This window comes from Pteronotus mesoamericanus, unplaced genomic scaffold (genome assembly GCF_021234165.1).
Source record: "Pteronotus mesoamericanus isolate MK-2021 breed Mesoamerican mustached bat unplaced genomic scaffold, CSHL_Meso_final contig_164, whole genome shotgun sequence".
Lineage (NCBI taxonomy): Eukaryota > Metazoa > Chordata > Mammalia > Chiroptera > Mormoopidae > Pteronotus > Pteronotus mesoamericanus.
The window spans coordinates 2,940,563-2,956,641 of NW_026555065.1; the positions used below are offsets into that span (position 1 = coordinate 2,940,563).

The following is a 16,079-nucleotide window of genomic DNA, read 5'->3' on the forward strand; positions in this document are numbered from 1 at the left end:
AAGGAAGCTGTAGGGAGTGGAACGGTGGGATAGGCGGTACCCGGTGAAAGGACGGAGTCGGAAGTGGGTAGGCGGGACCTGTGGGATGTGGGAGATCCCCCGGAAAGGCGGAGTCGGAGGTGGGTGGGCGGGACCGGAGGGAGGAGGATCTGGCAGCAATAACCCGGCAGTGCGCCGATTTGGCGCCAAACGCCGAAGGCACGTCAGCGGCGCTATCTTTAGTCTCGCGAGAAGTGCGGCTTGCTTTCCCCGCCAAGCACGGCGCTGTGGCTGCTGCTTTCTGCGTGAGGTGAGAGCGGGTTGATGGGAGAGTGAAGTCGCTGAGGGGAGAAAAAGCCGAGGAGTTAAGGCGGAGAAGCCGAGGTGTTAGGAAGTCGCAAGGGGAGAGTGAGAGTGGAGTACAGGACTGGGGTGGACTGAGGGGAACGGGACAGGCCTGATCTGCGACCTATGGGGCGAGGAGACCGGCGGGGCAAGGGCGGGCACATTTACTTTTTGTTTATGTTTCGGATCCGCCTCTCACTAAAACTAGTCTTGGCGGGAGGGAACGTGTAACATATACATCTTCACATAGCCAGCTTCTGTTCATGGGCTTTAAACATAGAGGGCATCCCTTGAAGATTGGTTGGTTGAATGAATGAAATTGAAATGAGAGAAAGACAGGAGAGCGAGGATGAAAGTATTAGAGAACGGATGGGCTGGGGAATTTAGTGTGGGCAGGAATGGTTGGCAAAGAGGGACATCGAGTCAGTCTGGTAGAGCTAACCTTGCTACTTGTGAGGTTATGATCTCCAGCCACCTTTCTTACAATTTTGAAAATGATGGTTCTTGAACCTTACTTGAAGATAACAGTGGGTCATCATCGAGTTGATATTTATTTTGTTTTTATGTATTATGGTTATGATACCATAATATGGAAATTTAGTTATGATACCATAATATGGAAATATGGTTATGATACCATAATATGGAAATTTAGAGTTGGAGAGACTAGAGATCATCAGCTCCAGTAGTTCCATGGTTTTGGGGAAGCTTTGGAAATTCTTTTCTTCATTCCTTCAGTCAACAAATATATATTGAGCATCTACTGTATACCAGCTTTAGTTATGCAATGTTGAAGCACAAAGAGACCTACCTGGTCTTGCCCACCCCCACCCCCCTAATTTAATCCTCACCCCAGATTATGTTCATTGATTTTAGAGAAACAGGAAGGGGAGAGAGAGAGAGAGAGAGAGACATCGATTGGTTGCCTCCCTCCTGAATGGGGATTGAACCCGCCACCTTTTAGTGTGCAGGACGACACTGCAACCCACTGAGCGACCTGGCCAGGGTCTTCATCTTTGTCCTTGGAGCTACGGTCTAGTATGGGAGAGAAACATTAATCAAATAAACAAAGAGAACTTAAATACTGAAACTTGTACTTGATACTTTGAATACTTATTATAGGAGGATTTAGTTTAGGGAAATTGGGGCAGACTTTTCTGTGGAGGTCATAGTAGATATCTGAAAGAGATGAGGAATTGAGGCAGAGCCTTCAAGATAGGAAATGTCCTGCCCTGGCCTGTGTGGTTCAGTTGGTTGAGTGTTGTCCTGCTAACTGAAAGGTGGCGCTTTGGAGTCCGGGTCAGGTCAGGGCCCATGTAAGAGGCAGCTGCTCCGGTTGATGTTTCTCTCTTTCGATTCTTTCCCTCTCTTTCTCCCTCCCTTGCTCTCTTTCTAGAGTCAGTAAAACAAACAAACAAAAAGATAAGAAATGTCCTTTGCAAAAGTCTAGTGGCCTGAGGAAGCTCTTATGGCTCTTTGAAAGAACTCAAAGAAAAGAGCAGGTACAAGTCGTGTGAAGTGAGATTGGAGGACTAGGAGGGTGCCAAACCATGCAGAGCCTTGGAGTTTCATCACTAAATTCTAAGAGCAGAAGGAAACCATTGAAGTATTTAAGCCAAGTGGTAAAGTGATCAGCTTTCCATTTCTAAAGGTTCAACTTTGCTGTAATACAGAGAATGGATTGGAAAAGCCAAAAGTAGGAGTAATGGAGTAATCCAAGTAGCAGTGTTGGGAAGTGGTTGTGGAGACAGGGAGAAATGGATGGATTCAAGGGATATTTAGGAGGTAAAGTGGACAGGGTATGTGGGGTAGAGGGAAGGAAGTGTCAAGGATGACGTGTAGGTTTCTGACTTGCATAGCTGGATAGATGTCATTCAGTGAATTGGGAAAATGAGAAGTTTGGTTTTGAACATGATGTGTTATAGGTGCTTTTGAGAAATTTGAGAGCTGTAGAATGAAAAGTTGGGATATGGAACTCAGATTTGATGCCGAGGATGAACGTAAAAAAAATTAGTAATCTGTGAATGCTTATTGAAACGATGTGCGTAAATGAGTGAAGAGGGCCTAGGATGGAGTCTTGGATACTTACCAGGTTAGAGGAAGATGAATCTTCAAAGAAGATCCAGGAGGAGTGTCCAAAGGGAGGAAGATCAGGTGAATACTACGTTTCAGAAGTCAGTGCAAATAGACTTTTCCGGAAAAAGAAACTAACCAAAAGTGTCAGATGTTGCTGAGAGGTGAGGTAAGATGGTACTGAGAAGCATTCTTTCAATTTTCCGACCTGAGGATTATTTCTCTTTCTTCAAAGGAAACCTTACCTAGAAGATCAATATGTAAACAGATTTCTGTTACAAGCTGCTCTGGTTGAAGTTGCTGGTGTGGTACCTATCCCCTGTATATTTCACAGCTATTTGGACCATTGCTTGGAACTTTCTGAAAATCCAAGTTGTTTTATGATAGAAGAAACTCAACAGTTGAGGTAAAATGATGTGTTCAAAATTATATTGTTATTTCGTGGTACAGTATACATTAGAACTTGTTTCTTCTGGTTTTCAGCCCAGTTCTTTGTTCCATAACTATCCACACTTTTCATCATTTGTGAGTTTGAAATATGGTTTAACTAACTGAAACACATGAATTTTGCTGCAGGTGGATCTTAACCGGATAATAGGAAGACTACTTGGATGAATAAAAGTGTTTACTTTTTTCTCCCCCAGAGAAGAAGATGCTGGAACCACAGGAGAATGGCTTGATTGACCTACCAGATTATGAGCATGTAGAAGATGAAACTTTTCCTCCTTTCCCACCTCCAGCTTCTCCAGAGAGAGAAGGTGGTGAAGGAGCTGAACCTGATGATGGTCTGTATAGAGCTCCAAAAAAGGATCTGTACTCACTTATCCATTTATCAGCTCAGAGATGATACATTTTATAGGTGAGGCTTAAATTATTTAAGTAATATTAAATCTTCCAATATTTCACCAGAGTCAGAAAGAGAAGCACCTATTCCTGTACCTCCAAAGAGAGCAGTTAAAAGGAATATACCCAAGCTGGATGCTCAGAGGTATATTATTTCCTTAAATGTTTGTACTTTACATCTTTTTTTCCTCTCATGTTACAAGCTTTTGGTTGGGAGTATTTGGAGATCAGATATTTATAGAAAATTTGTTTTTTTTCAGTTCCGGTAATTTCTTATGGTCATGGTTTGGCCTTGATGGCTCTAGAAAACTTGGAATTAAGAACATATTTCTGTTCACAGATTAATTTCAGAGAGAGGGCTTCCAGCATTAAGGCATGTGTTTGATAAGGCAAAATTCAAAGGTAAAGGTCATGAGGTAAGAAATGTCTGGTTTTTATTTTAGACCTTTGCTTTTTAAAATACAGCCATCCATCCCTAAGTTGCTCTGGATTATTGGTTCCAGGACCCCTGCAGATGTCCAATCCACAGATGCTCAAGTCCCTTATATAAAATAGAGTAGTATTTCTATATCAGCTACTTTAAATCATCTCTAGATTACTTGTAATACCTAATGCAATGTAAATGTGAAGTAAATAGCTGTTACATTGTTTAAGGAGTAATGACAAGAAAAAAGTCTGTACATGTTCAATATAGATGCAGCAACCATTGTAGGCCTAATTACATAGCACACGTGAGCAACAGTGTAACATTTTTTTCCTGAATATTTTCAATCCACAGTTGGTTGAATCCACAGATGCAGAACCCACTGTATGTAGTGTTGACTAGCTATAAAACTGAGTGTTATCATGTTGTTAGGAATCTTAGAATGTTTCACAGATAAATCATTCATCATCGTCTCTTCTGAGGAATTATAATGTGGAGAGGCACTTTTAGAAAAATCAGAAAACATGTCTTAATAGTCTTGGTTTTGCCACAGTATGGCTTTAGTAAAATCATATTCAAGTCAGTAAACCTGAGTTTGTACTTTATAATTTTGAGGAACAATGTTTACTTTGTCTACTTCAGAGAGTGGTTTTAAGTTTTATGAGAACAAAGACTTTACCTATATTGATCATTTACGTGTCCCCAAGGTGTGGTGCCATGCCTGGTTCGTAATAGGTATGAGTTAAGTTTTGTCAAAAAATGGAGACATTTAAGAACTGTCAATCACTGGACAAACATACATTTAAATTTTTTCTTTATTTTTAAATTGATTTTCGAGAGAAGAAAGGATAGAGAGAGAAATATCGACTTGTTTTTACACTTAAGTTTATGCATTCATTGGTTGTGTCTTGTATGTGCCCTGACCAGAGATTGAACCTGCAATCTTGGCTATTGGGACGATGTTCTAACCAAATGAGCTACCTGGCCAGGGCCATTTAAAATTTTTCTGTGAATCATGCAGATATATTTTTTTGCAGTTTATGAAGTATTTTCAAACATATTCTTAATCTTTTATTTATTGATTTTTCAGAGGGAGCAAGAAAGAGAGAAAGAAACATTGATTTGTTGTTCCACTTATTTATGCATTCCTTCATTGGTTGCTTCTTTTATGTGCCCTGACAAGGGATGGAACCCTCAACTTTGCCATATCTGGATGATGCTCTCACCAACTGAGCTACCTGGGATAAGTGTTGGTCCCATTATCTAATTAAGGAGACTTGAGTTTTAGAGTTGTAAGTGTCCAATGACAACAGTTGGGGCAGAGCCTAGATTTCCCACTTCTTAGCCCAGTTAGAATAATGTTACAAAAGTGAGCACCATCTTGATGTGGTATACAGGATAATTGGAAAGGGAGAAGAGACTGGAGGCAGACAGCAATTGAGAGGCTGCTATACTACCAGTGGAATAAGGTGAAAATAGATTGGATGGGGTAGTAGTAGAGATCAGCATATAGTACTTATAGTTGATTTGACTTAAAGGAGTGGAAAAGGAGTCAAGAACAATCCCCAGATTTCAAACCTGGAACGCTGAAAACTTGTGCATTTGCTCGACTTCAGTGGACAGGAAGAGAATATAAGCCTGTATGTCCTGTTTTGCCATAAAACTAAATATAAATCAGCCATACCCAGCTCTTAATTCATTGCCTTTGTTGAAATTTTTAGGTAGTAATGATGAATTGGTGCTTTGAATTTATGAAGTCTTCATCATTTTCACAGTAAGATTTATACGAAGGATAATTATTTTGCATTTTGCTGGGTGAGAGTGGGCTCTGAAAGGGTTTATCTAGTTTTCTGTACTTTGCCCTTGAAAACTTTCAGTATTTTCTCACAGAGCCTCCCCATTGTATTTAGATGGTTCTCTTGTATTCCTTGGGTCTAAAAAGACCCCAAGAGGTGGCTAGCCAGCTACCCCCAACAACTGGAAAATGAGATTAAGTGATTGAATTTCTAAAAGGACTTTTATCTACCCTGACTGGTGTGACTTGGTTGGGTGGGCATCATCCTGCCAAGCAAAAGGTCACCAGTTTGATTCCTGGTCAGGGCACAGGCCTGGGTTGTGGGTTCAGTCCCTGGTCTGGGTGCATATGAGAGGCAACCAATTGATTCTTCTCTCCCTCTCTCCCTCCCCTCCCCCTCTCTAAAAATAAATGAATAAAATCTTTTTAAAAAGTTCTTTAAAAAATAACTTTTGCTCTGGCTGGTGTGATTCATTGGATTGAATGCTGGCCTATGAACCAAAGCATCGCAGGTTCAATTCCCAGTCAGGGCACATACCTGGGTTGTGGGCCAGGTCCCCAGTAAGGAGTGCATGAGAGGCAACCACACATTGATGTTTCTCTCCCTCTCTTCCCGTTTGTTTAAAATAAATAAATAAAATCTTTAAAGAAAATAACTTTTATCTTATCAGAATGAGAATGATGACATTACACTCTTCAGTAGTGCATATTTAGCTATTGGTAGAGTTGATTGTCTTAACCATTGACTTCTTAGATAAGAGTAAATAACAATAGTAATTGCCAACATTTGAGTGCTCACTTTGAGTCAGATACTTTAACATGAATTACTTAATCTTCATAACAACCCAGTGAGTTACATATATTATCATTCTCATTTTATCCATGATGAAGAAAGCACAGAGGAGTCATTTGTTCAGTCACAACTGTAAAGAGGTAGGATTGAGATTTGAATCTATGTAGTCTGACCCAGAGCTTGTGTTTTTAACCACTCTTAATTTTAAAATACTGTTAAGAATATAATATTTTATAATTAAACCTGGAATTTGGAACTTTTCTCACTTATTAGTCCAGTTTATTAAACTTTGTATTTAACTTAATTTTTAAAAACTTTAATGTTAAATTGAAATTTCAAATATAGGTATTCTGGTCTGAGAATGTTTAAACTGTTCTTGCGAGTCTTCAGTACTTTTTGTCCTTGGGATCTCTGATGGTATTTATACAATGCTGAATTGTCAATGCTTTCTTCCTTATATATGATTTAGGGATCTGCCACTTTGTTTAGTTATTTCTAAAAGATATCTTGATATAGTTTATTAAAGCTTATTTTTAGTGTTACTTTACAGTCCTGAAAAGATACATATGATTATCTTTTAACCTTTATTAAGTTTTCATCTGTTTTTTTCCTCTGATTTAAAAAAGAAAATAGTATCCAGTGCTCTTTTAGACTACAATCTTCTAAGTCCTTAATAGATATTTTTCTTAAAGTTTCTTCACCTTATAAATGTAAAATGACACCCATGACTTTGGCATTGCTATTCAATTATAAAATCTGCTGACAATGTCAGCTCTGAAATGAGTTTCCTATTTAGCATTTTTATTTTTATGTGCCAGGCTGAAGACTTGAAGACACTAATCAGACACATGGAGCACTGGGCACATAGGCTATTCCCTAAACTGCAGTTTGAGGATTTTATTGACAGAGTTGAATATCTGGGAAATAAAAAAGAAGTTCAGGTATGTGTTGAGATTATTATGAATATCATTCACAATGTTGAATAGTACAAGGATAGATTTAGTTAAGGCTAATAAGTATCTGTTTGGAATCTACATTTTGAAATCTCTCTTGGTAGAGAGAAGGAAAATTAATAGTAGTTATTTGAAGAACAACATTTTTGAAACTCAGAATGGAATAAATGACCTTGTCCTCCCAAATGTTATTAGTAAAAATGTAAAAATATCTCTCTATTTTCAGACCTGTTTAAAACGAATTCGGCTTGATCTTCCTATTTTACATGAAGATTTTATTAGCAATAATGGTAAGAATATAGGTTTGTCTATTTTATAACAATTTTTTTAAAAGATTTTATTTATTTTTAGAGAGAGGGGAAGGGCAGGAATAAGAGGAAGAGAAACATCAATGTGCGGTTGCCTCATGTGCGCCCCCAGCCGGGGACCTGGCCCACAAACCAGGCATGTGCCCTGACTTGTAATCAAACTGATGACCCTTTGGTTCTTAGGCCGGTGCTCACTCCACTGAGCCACACCAGCCAGGGCTCTACTTTATAACAATTTTTATTTTAGTTGGGATGGACAGTATTATAAGACTGGGTTCTTAGTCTATACTGAATATATTATTAAAGTACAGTAAATAGGAATGACTTAAAATACTTTGGTACATGTAGAATGTAGTGTATGATATTTGTTTCTTTAAAGACATGGCTGCAATGCTATTAAGAGATGTAAAAATGTATTTAGCAATAGAACACAAGTTTTTAAGAACTCTGATGGTGACCTGCGAATCCCTTGTAGTGCTTGTTAGTAAAAAAATATATGACAAAATACAATGTTCATTTACATGTATGTCATTAAAAAAAGTGGCTCTGGGAAATTGGGCAGAATAATTTGATGGTGAAATAGTTTACATTTCACGTAAGAGTGCAGATCCTGGGTATAGGACTTTAGCAAGACCTATGTGACTGTTCCTGGTATTGATTGCATTGGTTAGCTGTACAGTGCAACCATAGGCAGTCACACACAACAAAACATATGGTTCCTGCCGACAGGGTCTGTATAGTTATCAGATTTTCTGTGCGATGGTTCCATACATGTTTATTTTTGTTTTTTTTAAACCCTTAATAAATGTAGAAAACACAGGCTCCGTATAGAATTCTCTAAAGTTATTTATAAATTGCTCTTAAAAGTGTGAAAAAGATTGTGATTTAAATAATCCATGACTTAATTTTTTTTGTAATATATGGTAATACACTGATGGCATGGGATTTGGTATATGGAAAGGGATTAGTCATTATAGTACTAAATCCTATAGCATATGCCAGTGGGCTAGTTAGTCTCTTCAGCTGCACTTCTTGACCTGTGTACTGTATGCTAAACATCCAGGGATAAAGATAAGATGAGACCCATTGTTTTAAGGGCTAACAGACTAGTGAACAAGTCAGATATAACATTGCCAGTAGTTTGATAGGTGCTGTAACTACAGATATAAACAGGGCACAGGGTAGATTGGAAAGGAGAGCAGTTACTTTAGGGGAAGGGAAAGCTTCACAGAGAAGGCATCACAAAAATTTTGAAAGATGAGCAGTAACTATCAGGCAGAGGTGACTTTGTGTAGAGGAGTAAATGAACATAGGACCATTCTTGGGATTACAGGCATGCTGAAAAATAGGGTACATAGAGGAGGCCTGTAATAGAGAGCCTCATTTGTTGAATCTGGGTTGTTTTGTTTGTGTTTTGTATCTTAAAAAAGTAGTCTCCAAACCTTTTGGATCAGGCACCACAACAAAAAAGCATTTTAAACATTTTACTTAATTTTATAATACATTTACTTATGTACTAATCATAATGTACATTTTTGGTGTCACCAAAGCACTGCCATACAGTTTTAAAGTGAGAACAATATGATTAAATATTCTACCAAACTTATTTTTATTATTATTTTTTAATCCTCACTTGAGGATATATTTTCTTATTGATTTGAGAGAGAGAAACATCAGTGTGAGAGAAACATTGATTGGGTGCCTGCCATACACACCCTGACTGGGGATGTAACCCACAGCCTAGGTATGTGCCCTGACTGGGAATCGAACCCGCAACATTTTGATGTACAAGACAATGCTCCAATCTACAGGGCACTATCGAATTGTTTTTTTACTCTTGGGCTAGTACTTTTTTTATTGATTTTAGAGAAAAAGGAAGGGGAGGGGGAGAGAGAGAAACATCCGTTTGTTCCACTTATTTATGCATTCACTGGTTGCTCATTGTATGTACAATGACCAGGAATTGAACCTGCAACCTGGGCAGAGTGGGACACGCTCTAACCAACTGAACTACCTGGCTAGAACATGGGCAAGGGCTAGTACTTCTTTTTTTAAGGATTTTATTTATTTATTTTTAGAGAAAGGGATGGAGAAAGGGGGAGAAACATCAATGTGTGGTTGCCTCTCATGCGCCCCTAGCTGGGGACCTGGCCTGCAACCCAGACATGTGCCCTGACTGGGAATCAAACCGGTGACCCTTTGGTTCCCAGGTTGGCACTCAACCCACTGAGCTACACCAGCAAGGGCTGAGCTAGTACTTTTTGATCAATGATTTGATGGTATGGTTATCGATTGTTTTTCCCCGTCATATCTTGGTTTTTACTTTGCTAAGATACATAAATCCAAATGAAAGTAGATCATCATTAATTATCCTTATAAATCTTGGTATTCATTTTTTAATCTCATTAATTAATGCACGGGATTTTTGTTGAAGTTTACTAACAAATTTTCATTTACCCTTTTTCAGCTGGTTTTCTTAAAAATTAAGCAAGGGTTATGTTTTTATATTTTTAACTAATGTGAAGTCATGTCACTCCTCTGCTCAAAGCCCTCTTATTTCACTCAGTGTCCTTATAATGTCCAGCTTTGCCCTGCAGAGTCTGTTCTGTGGCCTTACTCCATCCCCTTGCCTCTCTGACTATATCCCCACTCATACTGCTTCAGGCACACTAGTCTCCTAGCTGTTCCTTGAATTTTCCAGGCACATTTCTGTCTTAAGGCTTGTGCACTCTCACTCTGCCTTAATACTATCCTCTGTATTCCCTCCAGCCTCCAACTCTGCATGGCTAACTCGCTTACTATCTTCATACTGTGGTCAGATGTCAACTCTGTGAAGTCTTCCTGACCACCCTGGTAAAACTATGCCCCATCCCCATTCCTGATTCCCCTATACTCTTTTTTAATAGCACTTACTTCCCTTTAATTATTATGTCATTTGCTTTTCTGTTAGTTTATGTGTACCAAAATAATAGCATTCTGTGGCATATTGAATATTTCTAGCTTTAGCTTCTTTGCCACGGTAGCCTGCATATGACTTGAAGTGAATAAATTTCATGTATGGTTCTAATTTGTTTTTAATCCATTTTTATCCTAGTCAAAGCTCCATCAGTGGTTACATTCACATTGTTTATTCATAAAACATTGTGTTAAAGAAGCCATTTCCTGTTGATGATATCTTTCCTTTCATGGCTCACAAAGAAGTAATTCTTTATTACACATTTCATTATTATTAATTCAGAAACTTTTAAGTCCTATAAGGCGAAGCATAATAAAAACTTATATGTTGGCCAGTTGGTCTAATACTTGTTTCTTAACTTCCCCAGCAATGTTTTCTACTTGTATGCCATCAATATTTTCTGACAAAGGAATGCATTTTAGTTTCTTGTCACAAGTTTTTTCCATGTCAGGAAGGAAAAATATGTGGCCTTTTGTTTTTCACTAATAAGGAAGAAACCTCGAAAAGAGCCTGGATTGCAAAAGACTGGATTAAGTATTTGATTTTTAAACCTCACTAGAATAATTGTAAAGGTTTGCCTTCATGTTTTAATTATTTTGCTAGTTGTGATGGTTTCACTAGCTAATACCTCAAGGCACGGTAAATACATAAGACATGGATGGTATCAATATACATAAATTTATTTATAATTTTCAATTTTTTCTAAATTCATACTTCCAATGGTGGTCTTGGTGATACGAATTTTATTTTATTTTTTATTTTTTTGCCTACATGTCAGATCTGTGATGAGGTCATTTTTTAACCCCATAATATGAATAATGTGAATGAAGTAGAAGGTGAAGTGTCAGCTTTGCAGGTGTTTTTTTTTTTTTAAGGTTGCTTGTGCTTGTATTATCTTCTACATTCAGGTGTTTATTTTGCAAAAATCTTTTTAAGCAGTAAAGCTATCACTTGTGCATTTTGTTGGGGTTGTTTTGTTTAAAACTAAATAGTCTGTTAGTCTACTTAACTGGGCAGTCAGAATCAGCTGTATGTCACAATAGTACTGAAATTAAAGAATGAGTAAGAGCCCAACTCTCCCACCTCTTCCTCAGTGTGGAGCTGCCTTTATTAACATAGCTTACAGACCACATGATAGCTGTCATATGGATGAATGATAGTTTATCACTGTGAGTCCTTATTTTAAATATGTTAGTAAAACTCAATTTTTCTTAATTCTTAAATTATAAATGGAAAATCAGATTTTATCTTCCATAACACTGGATCATTTTAGGGGTATGCTACTTTGAGATAACTAGTGTACATGGTTGTAAGAGTTTATTAAGAGTAATAATGTAGAGAGCACTGGACATTTTGAAAAATTAACTTGGAAATATGTACACAGATCTCTAAATTTCTTTTCCTTTTTCAGTTTGTATCTGGGTTTTACCCTGTTAAAAAATAGCCTATATAAAATTATCATGTATTATGGCAAGCTATTAAAATGTTTTTAATTTAAAATAAAGAATATTCTTTGGATTCTTTAAGCTCTTTATTACCCCAAGCATATTTCTAATCATAACTAAGAACTTTTGCTTTCTGTTTGTGCATATTTTTAATTTAATGTCTTGATTTGATTTAAAATACCTCTTTAAAGTGATTTATACTTTTACTTATTTGAATCAAGCATGTTTCTATCTAGCTTAATACTAGCAATATAATCTTTCTTTCTACTGCAGATGAAGTAGGGGAAAATAATGGCCATGATATAACTGCTACTGAATTAGATCCCTTTTTGACAAACTCACCTGAAAATGTGAAGTTTGCTTCTGAGCAAAGTAGAAGCCTGACTGAAGAGCAACAACAAAGAATGGAGAGAAATAAACAATTGGCATTGGAAAGAAGGCAGGCGAAGCTACTGAGTAATAGTCAGTCCCTAGAAAATGGTAAATTTTATGCTGTTTTTTTATGTGTTACCATTAATATAGCAAGGATATGTTAGAAGTTTTAACTTCTCTACTATGTCCCAAGATAAAACACCTCAGGAATAGAAAAATGATATAGGATATTAAGTTTATGTACATTTGAGAGAGAGAAAGAGACTATATGTGTTAGCTATTTGGAATCCTCAAAGAATAAATGAGTCCAAGATGGTTTTCTGAATAGTTGAGTACCTCTTAAAAAGTTATTTTAATCATTTGTAATTGATTCTGAATCTTTGAAAAACATTTTTCCCTGACTCCTTAAAACATGTGACAAATAATTTTATCTTTAGGATCATAATTATGAACATTAATTTTTATGGTACTTTACTAAACATAAAGTCTCTTTTGCACCCATTGAGAATTTAAGAGCCATTTGCTATGACGTGAATAGGTGGTTGTAAAATTTTCTTTTTTAATTGCATTGTGTCACTTTTGTTGTGAGCTATCAGTTTGATTACCTGTTACATGACCTTCTGTCTAGTAAAACTGCCTTAAAATTTGCTGTTTTTAAAACAGACTGGATTTGGAAACAAGAAGGCCAAGTTTTTAAAAACTATATTTAAAAATAATTATAGTCCTAGCCAGGTAGCTCAGTTGGTTAGAACATTGTCTCAAGATGCCAGGGATACAGGTTTGATCCCTGGTAAAGGCACATAAAAGAATTAACCAATGAATGCATGGATAAGAACAAGAAATTGAAGTTTCTCTCTAAAATCAATCAATAAAAAGTAAAAATATATAAAAATAATTGCAAATTGGTTTGAATGAAGCCGGATGGCATGTCATTCTCAATTTCTAATCCAGTTTTTCCTTTTGAAATAGGAAAATAAAAATTAAAGTAATGAAGATTACCAGGTTATAAAACAAGTTTTACTGAAGATAAAATTCTCAAGTGAAAATTACTGTGACTATATTATCATGATTTTTTCCAATTAAGATGAATTTAGTTTTTAAATTTACAAATGGATTTTTTATTACTTTCATGTGAAAAATTACATGGAAGTAATAAATATCAACTTTGTTGATAGCAGTGTTTTGTCTTCCTTGCTGTCATTACCAAAGTGTATCTGGCAATAAACATTTTAAGGCTCATTTTCTATTTATAATATATGACCTTAAAGTTGCCCAAATAGAAATAAGCACCTTAAATTTTCTTTACTGTAGATCACTTTGACATACAGCTATTAAGAGCATCTGATCTTTTAAAACTTCTGTCTAGTAGTTGTGATTTTGAATGAGAAAAGTTGTATTTGGCAATGATTTAAGAGTTTAAGTTTAGTACCTTTCAAGACCTCCAATTAAAAAAAACATATTGATTGATTTTAGATAGAAGAAGAAAGGGAGAGAGAGAAAAAATATTGATTTGTTGTTCCACTTACTGATGCATTCATTGGTTGCTCCTTATATGTGCCCTCAATGGGGATTGAACCCATAACCTTGGCATATCAGGACATTGCTCTAACTAACTGAACTACCCAGCTAGGGCCAAGACCGCTTGCATTTTTTAATGGACTTTATACTTGTAAAGAATTGATTTATTTTGGAGACATTGATCATAATTTACAAGAACTAAAATGATCATAGATATTGTTGCTATTGATCTAAGCTTGTGAAGAGATTTGTGTTAGGTATGATTGGATTAGGTGCTTAAGTAATGTGTAATAATGATTTCTCTTTCAGACTTGTTAATAAACACATCCAGGAAACAGACAGTTGAAGATGTTAATACAGTTGAGGATCAAAATGAATCAGATGGATTTAACAAAGACATTCTAGAAAACACACATAACGATGTTGCTGCCAATATAGTAAATGAAGAGGAGGAATTAAAAATAGAGAAAACTCAACTGGACCAATCCTTTTAAAATTAAAAGGTACAGCCCTGGCTAGTATGGCTCAGTGGATTGAGTGCTGGCCTGGGAACCAAAGGGTCACCATTTCAATTCCCAGTCAGGGCACATGCCTGGGTTGTGGGCCAGGTCCCAGGTACAGGTGTGTGAGAGGCAACTGCACATTAATGTTTCTCTCCCTATCTTTCTCCCTCCCTCCCCCTCTCTTAAAAATAAATAAATAAAATCTTTAAAAAAAAAAAAGGGCACCGTGCATAGGAGACCATGTCCAGGGACAGCAGTTACAGCCAGACCCCAAGCTGGGCTATCCTCACCACTCACCAGGTGGTCCTCAGTGATGGTGTGCAGTGACCCCCCCCGCCCCGGGAGGGGACTACAGCACCACCCCTGGTGGCACGCTGTTCACGACCCCAGGAGGTACCAGGATCATATATGACCGGAAGTTTCTGATGGAGTGTCAGAATTGACCCTTGACCAAAACACCCCATGGGACCTGCCCACCATTCTGGGGGTCACTAGCCCTATAAGCAATGAGCCCCCCACAGAAGCCAGCCAGAATTACCTGCAAAAGAAAAGCCAGCAGGTGGTGAAGAGTCACAGTTTGAGATGGACATTCAAGAGACCAGCCATCAGATCAAGCAATGCCGTGGTCCCTCTGGGCCTTCTCAGGGGAAGAGTCAACAGCCATTTATCATCTTGGGCAGGCATTAGGTATGGGGTCAACCATCCCAGTCTTCTGCTCCCTAGGTCAGGGCATCTGCTCCTCCTTGGTGAACACCACATAGCTCTATGTGCCTCTGTTCATGGAGGAGCTGGCACCCCAAGAGGGGGTGACTCGAGCACATACCCTGCAGCCTGGGGCCATGAAGTGGACATGGAAGAGCCCTTCTGAAGTATGGCTGTTTCTCTGAAGGCACACCCACCCCTTCCTTAGGTTGGTGTGCCTGGGAAAGTTCCCAACCTGCTTACCCCAGAGAGGAAATAAAAGCCACCTTTGCCCCAGGGCCAAGGGGAAAAAATAATGTACAGCAGTCATTTTATGCTTCATCCAGGAATGTTACTAAGGTTGGATAGGCCTCAACCAAGAGGAAATTAACTTGGTATCCTCCAAGTTTGAGATTACTATGTATTTTGTCTGAGTGAAATCCTTATGTAGTAAAAGCTTTATGGATTCCTGTTTAAAATCTGGTATTTATAATTACACTTTTTTCTTAGCTCTAGTTAAGCCTATTCTCTAGTGTTTTAATGTAGGTACTTCATAATAATTAATAGTTAATAAGCAGCTTCTGGTGTGCCTTGTTTTCACTAAATTGGGTGGTGTTTTAAGATATATAACATTAATGTCCATTTAAAAATACAAATAAAAATCTTACAAACTATCTGGAGGCTTCATGAAAGTTTCTAATTGCTATTTAGTTCTGCAATTTACACTTGGTAATACGGCCCTAGCTGGTGTGGCTCAGTGAATTGAGTGCTGGCCTACAAACCAAAGGGTCGCCTGTTCAATTCCTGGTTAGGGTACATGCCTGGGTTGTGGGTCAGGTCCTCAGTAGGGGGTATGCAAGAGGCAACCATACATTGATGTTTCTCTCTCTCTTTCTCCCCCTCTAAAAATAAAGTCTTTAAAAGAATATTTTTTAAAAAATGTTCAAGGTTTGTATTTGTTTACATGTATTTTGAAGAGTGACTTTAATACTTAAATGGTCACATGAAAGGTTGATAAATTGCCTGGCCTGTGCTAGGGAGGTTCCAACACTCCTTGGCACCTATTGATCAGGTGGAGAGAAACTTGCAAA

The 16,079-nt window shown here is 37.6% G+C and overlaps 1 protein-coding gene, 1 non-coding gene and 1 pseudogene across 2 annotated transcripts; all 3 read left to right on the forward strand.

The window, feature by feature from the left end:
* Positions 1–227: 227 nt before the first annotated feature.
* On the forward strand, positions 228–15,011 carry TIPIN (TIMELESS interacting protein). The gene is made up of 9 exons (XM_054564383.1): positions 228–289; positions 2,633–2,803; positions 3,042–3,182; positions 3,307–3,385; positions 3,581–3,656; positions 7,071–7,193; positions 7,432–7,495; positions 12,188–12,394; positions 14,114–15,011. The coding sequence occupies exons 3-9, from the start codon at positions 3,050–3,052 to the stop codon at positions 14,296–14,298; spliced, it is 867 nt and encodes a 288-aa protein (XP_054420358.1). The 5' UTR covers positions 228–289; positions 2,633–2,803; positions 3,042–3,049; the 3' UTR covers positions 14,299–15,011.
* On the forward strand, positions 8,152–8,287 carry LOC129064474 (small Cajal body-specific RNA 14). The gene has a single exon (XR_008528460.1). It is a non-coding gene; the product is annotated as a small Cajal body-specific RNA 14 (non-coding RNA).
* On the forward strand, positions 14,548–14,994 carry LOC129063353 (eukaryotic translation initiation factor 4E-binding protein 1-like; annotated as a pseudogene).
* Positions 15,012–16,079: the final 1,068 nt, after the last annotated feature.

Coding starts and splice junctions, on each gene's coding strand:
- TIPIN (XM_054564383.1), top strand. CDS start 3,050: ATGCTGGAACCACAGGAGAATGGCTTGATTGACCTACCAGATTATGAG. Junction 3,657..7,070: donor TCAAAGGTAAAGGTCATGAG/GTAAGAAATGTC, acceptor TTTATGTGCCAG/GCTGAAGACTTGAAGACACT. Junction 7,194..7,431: donor GAAATAAAAAAGAAGTTCAG/GTATGTGTTGAG, acceptor CTCTATTTTCAG/ACCTGTTTAAAACGAATTCG.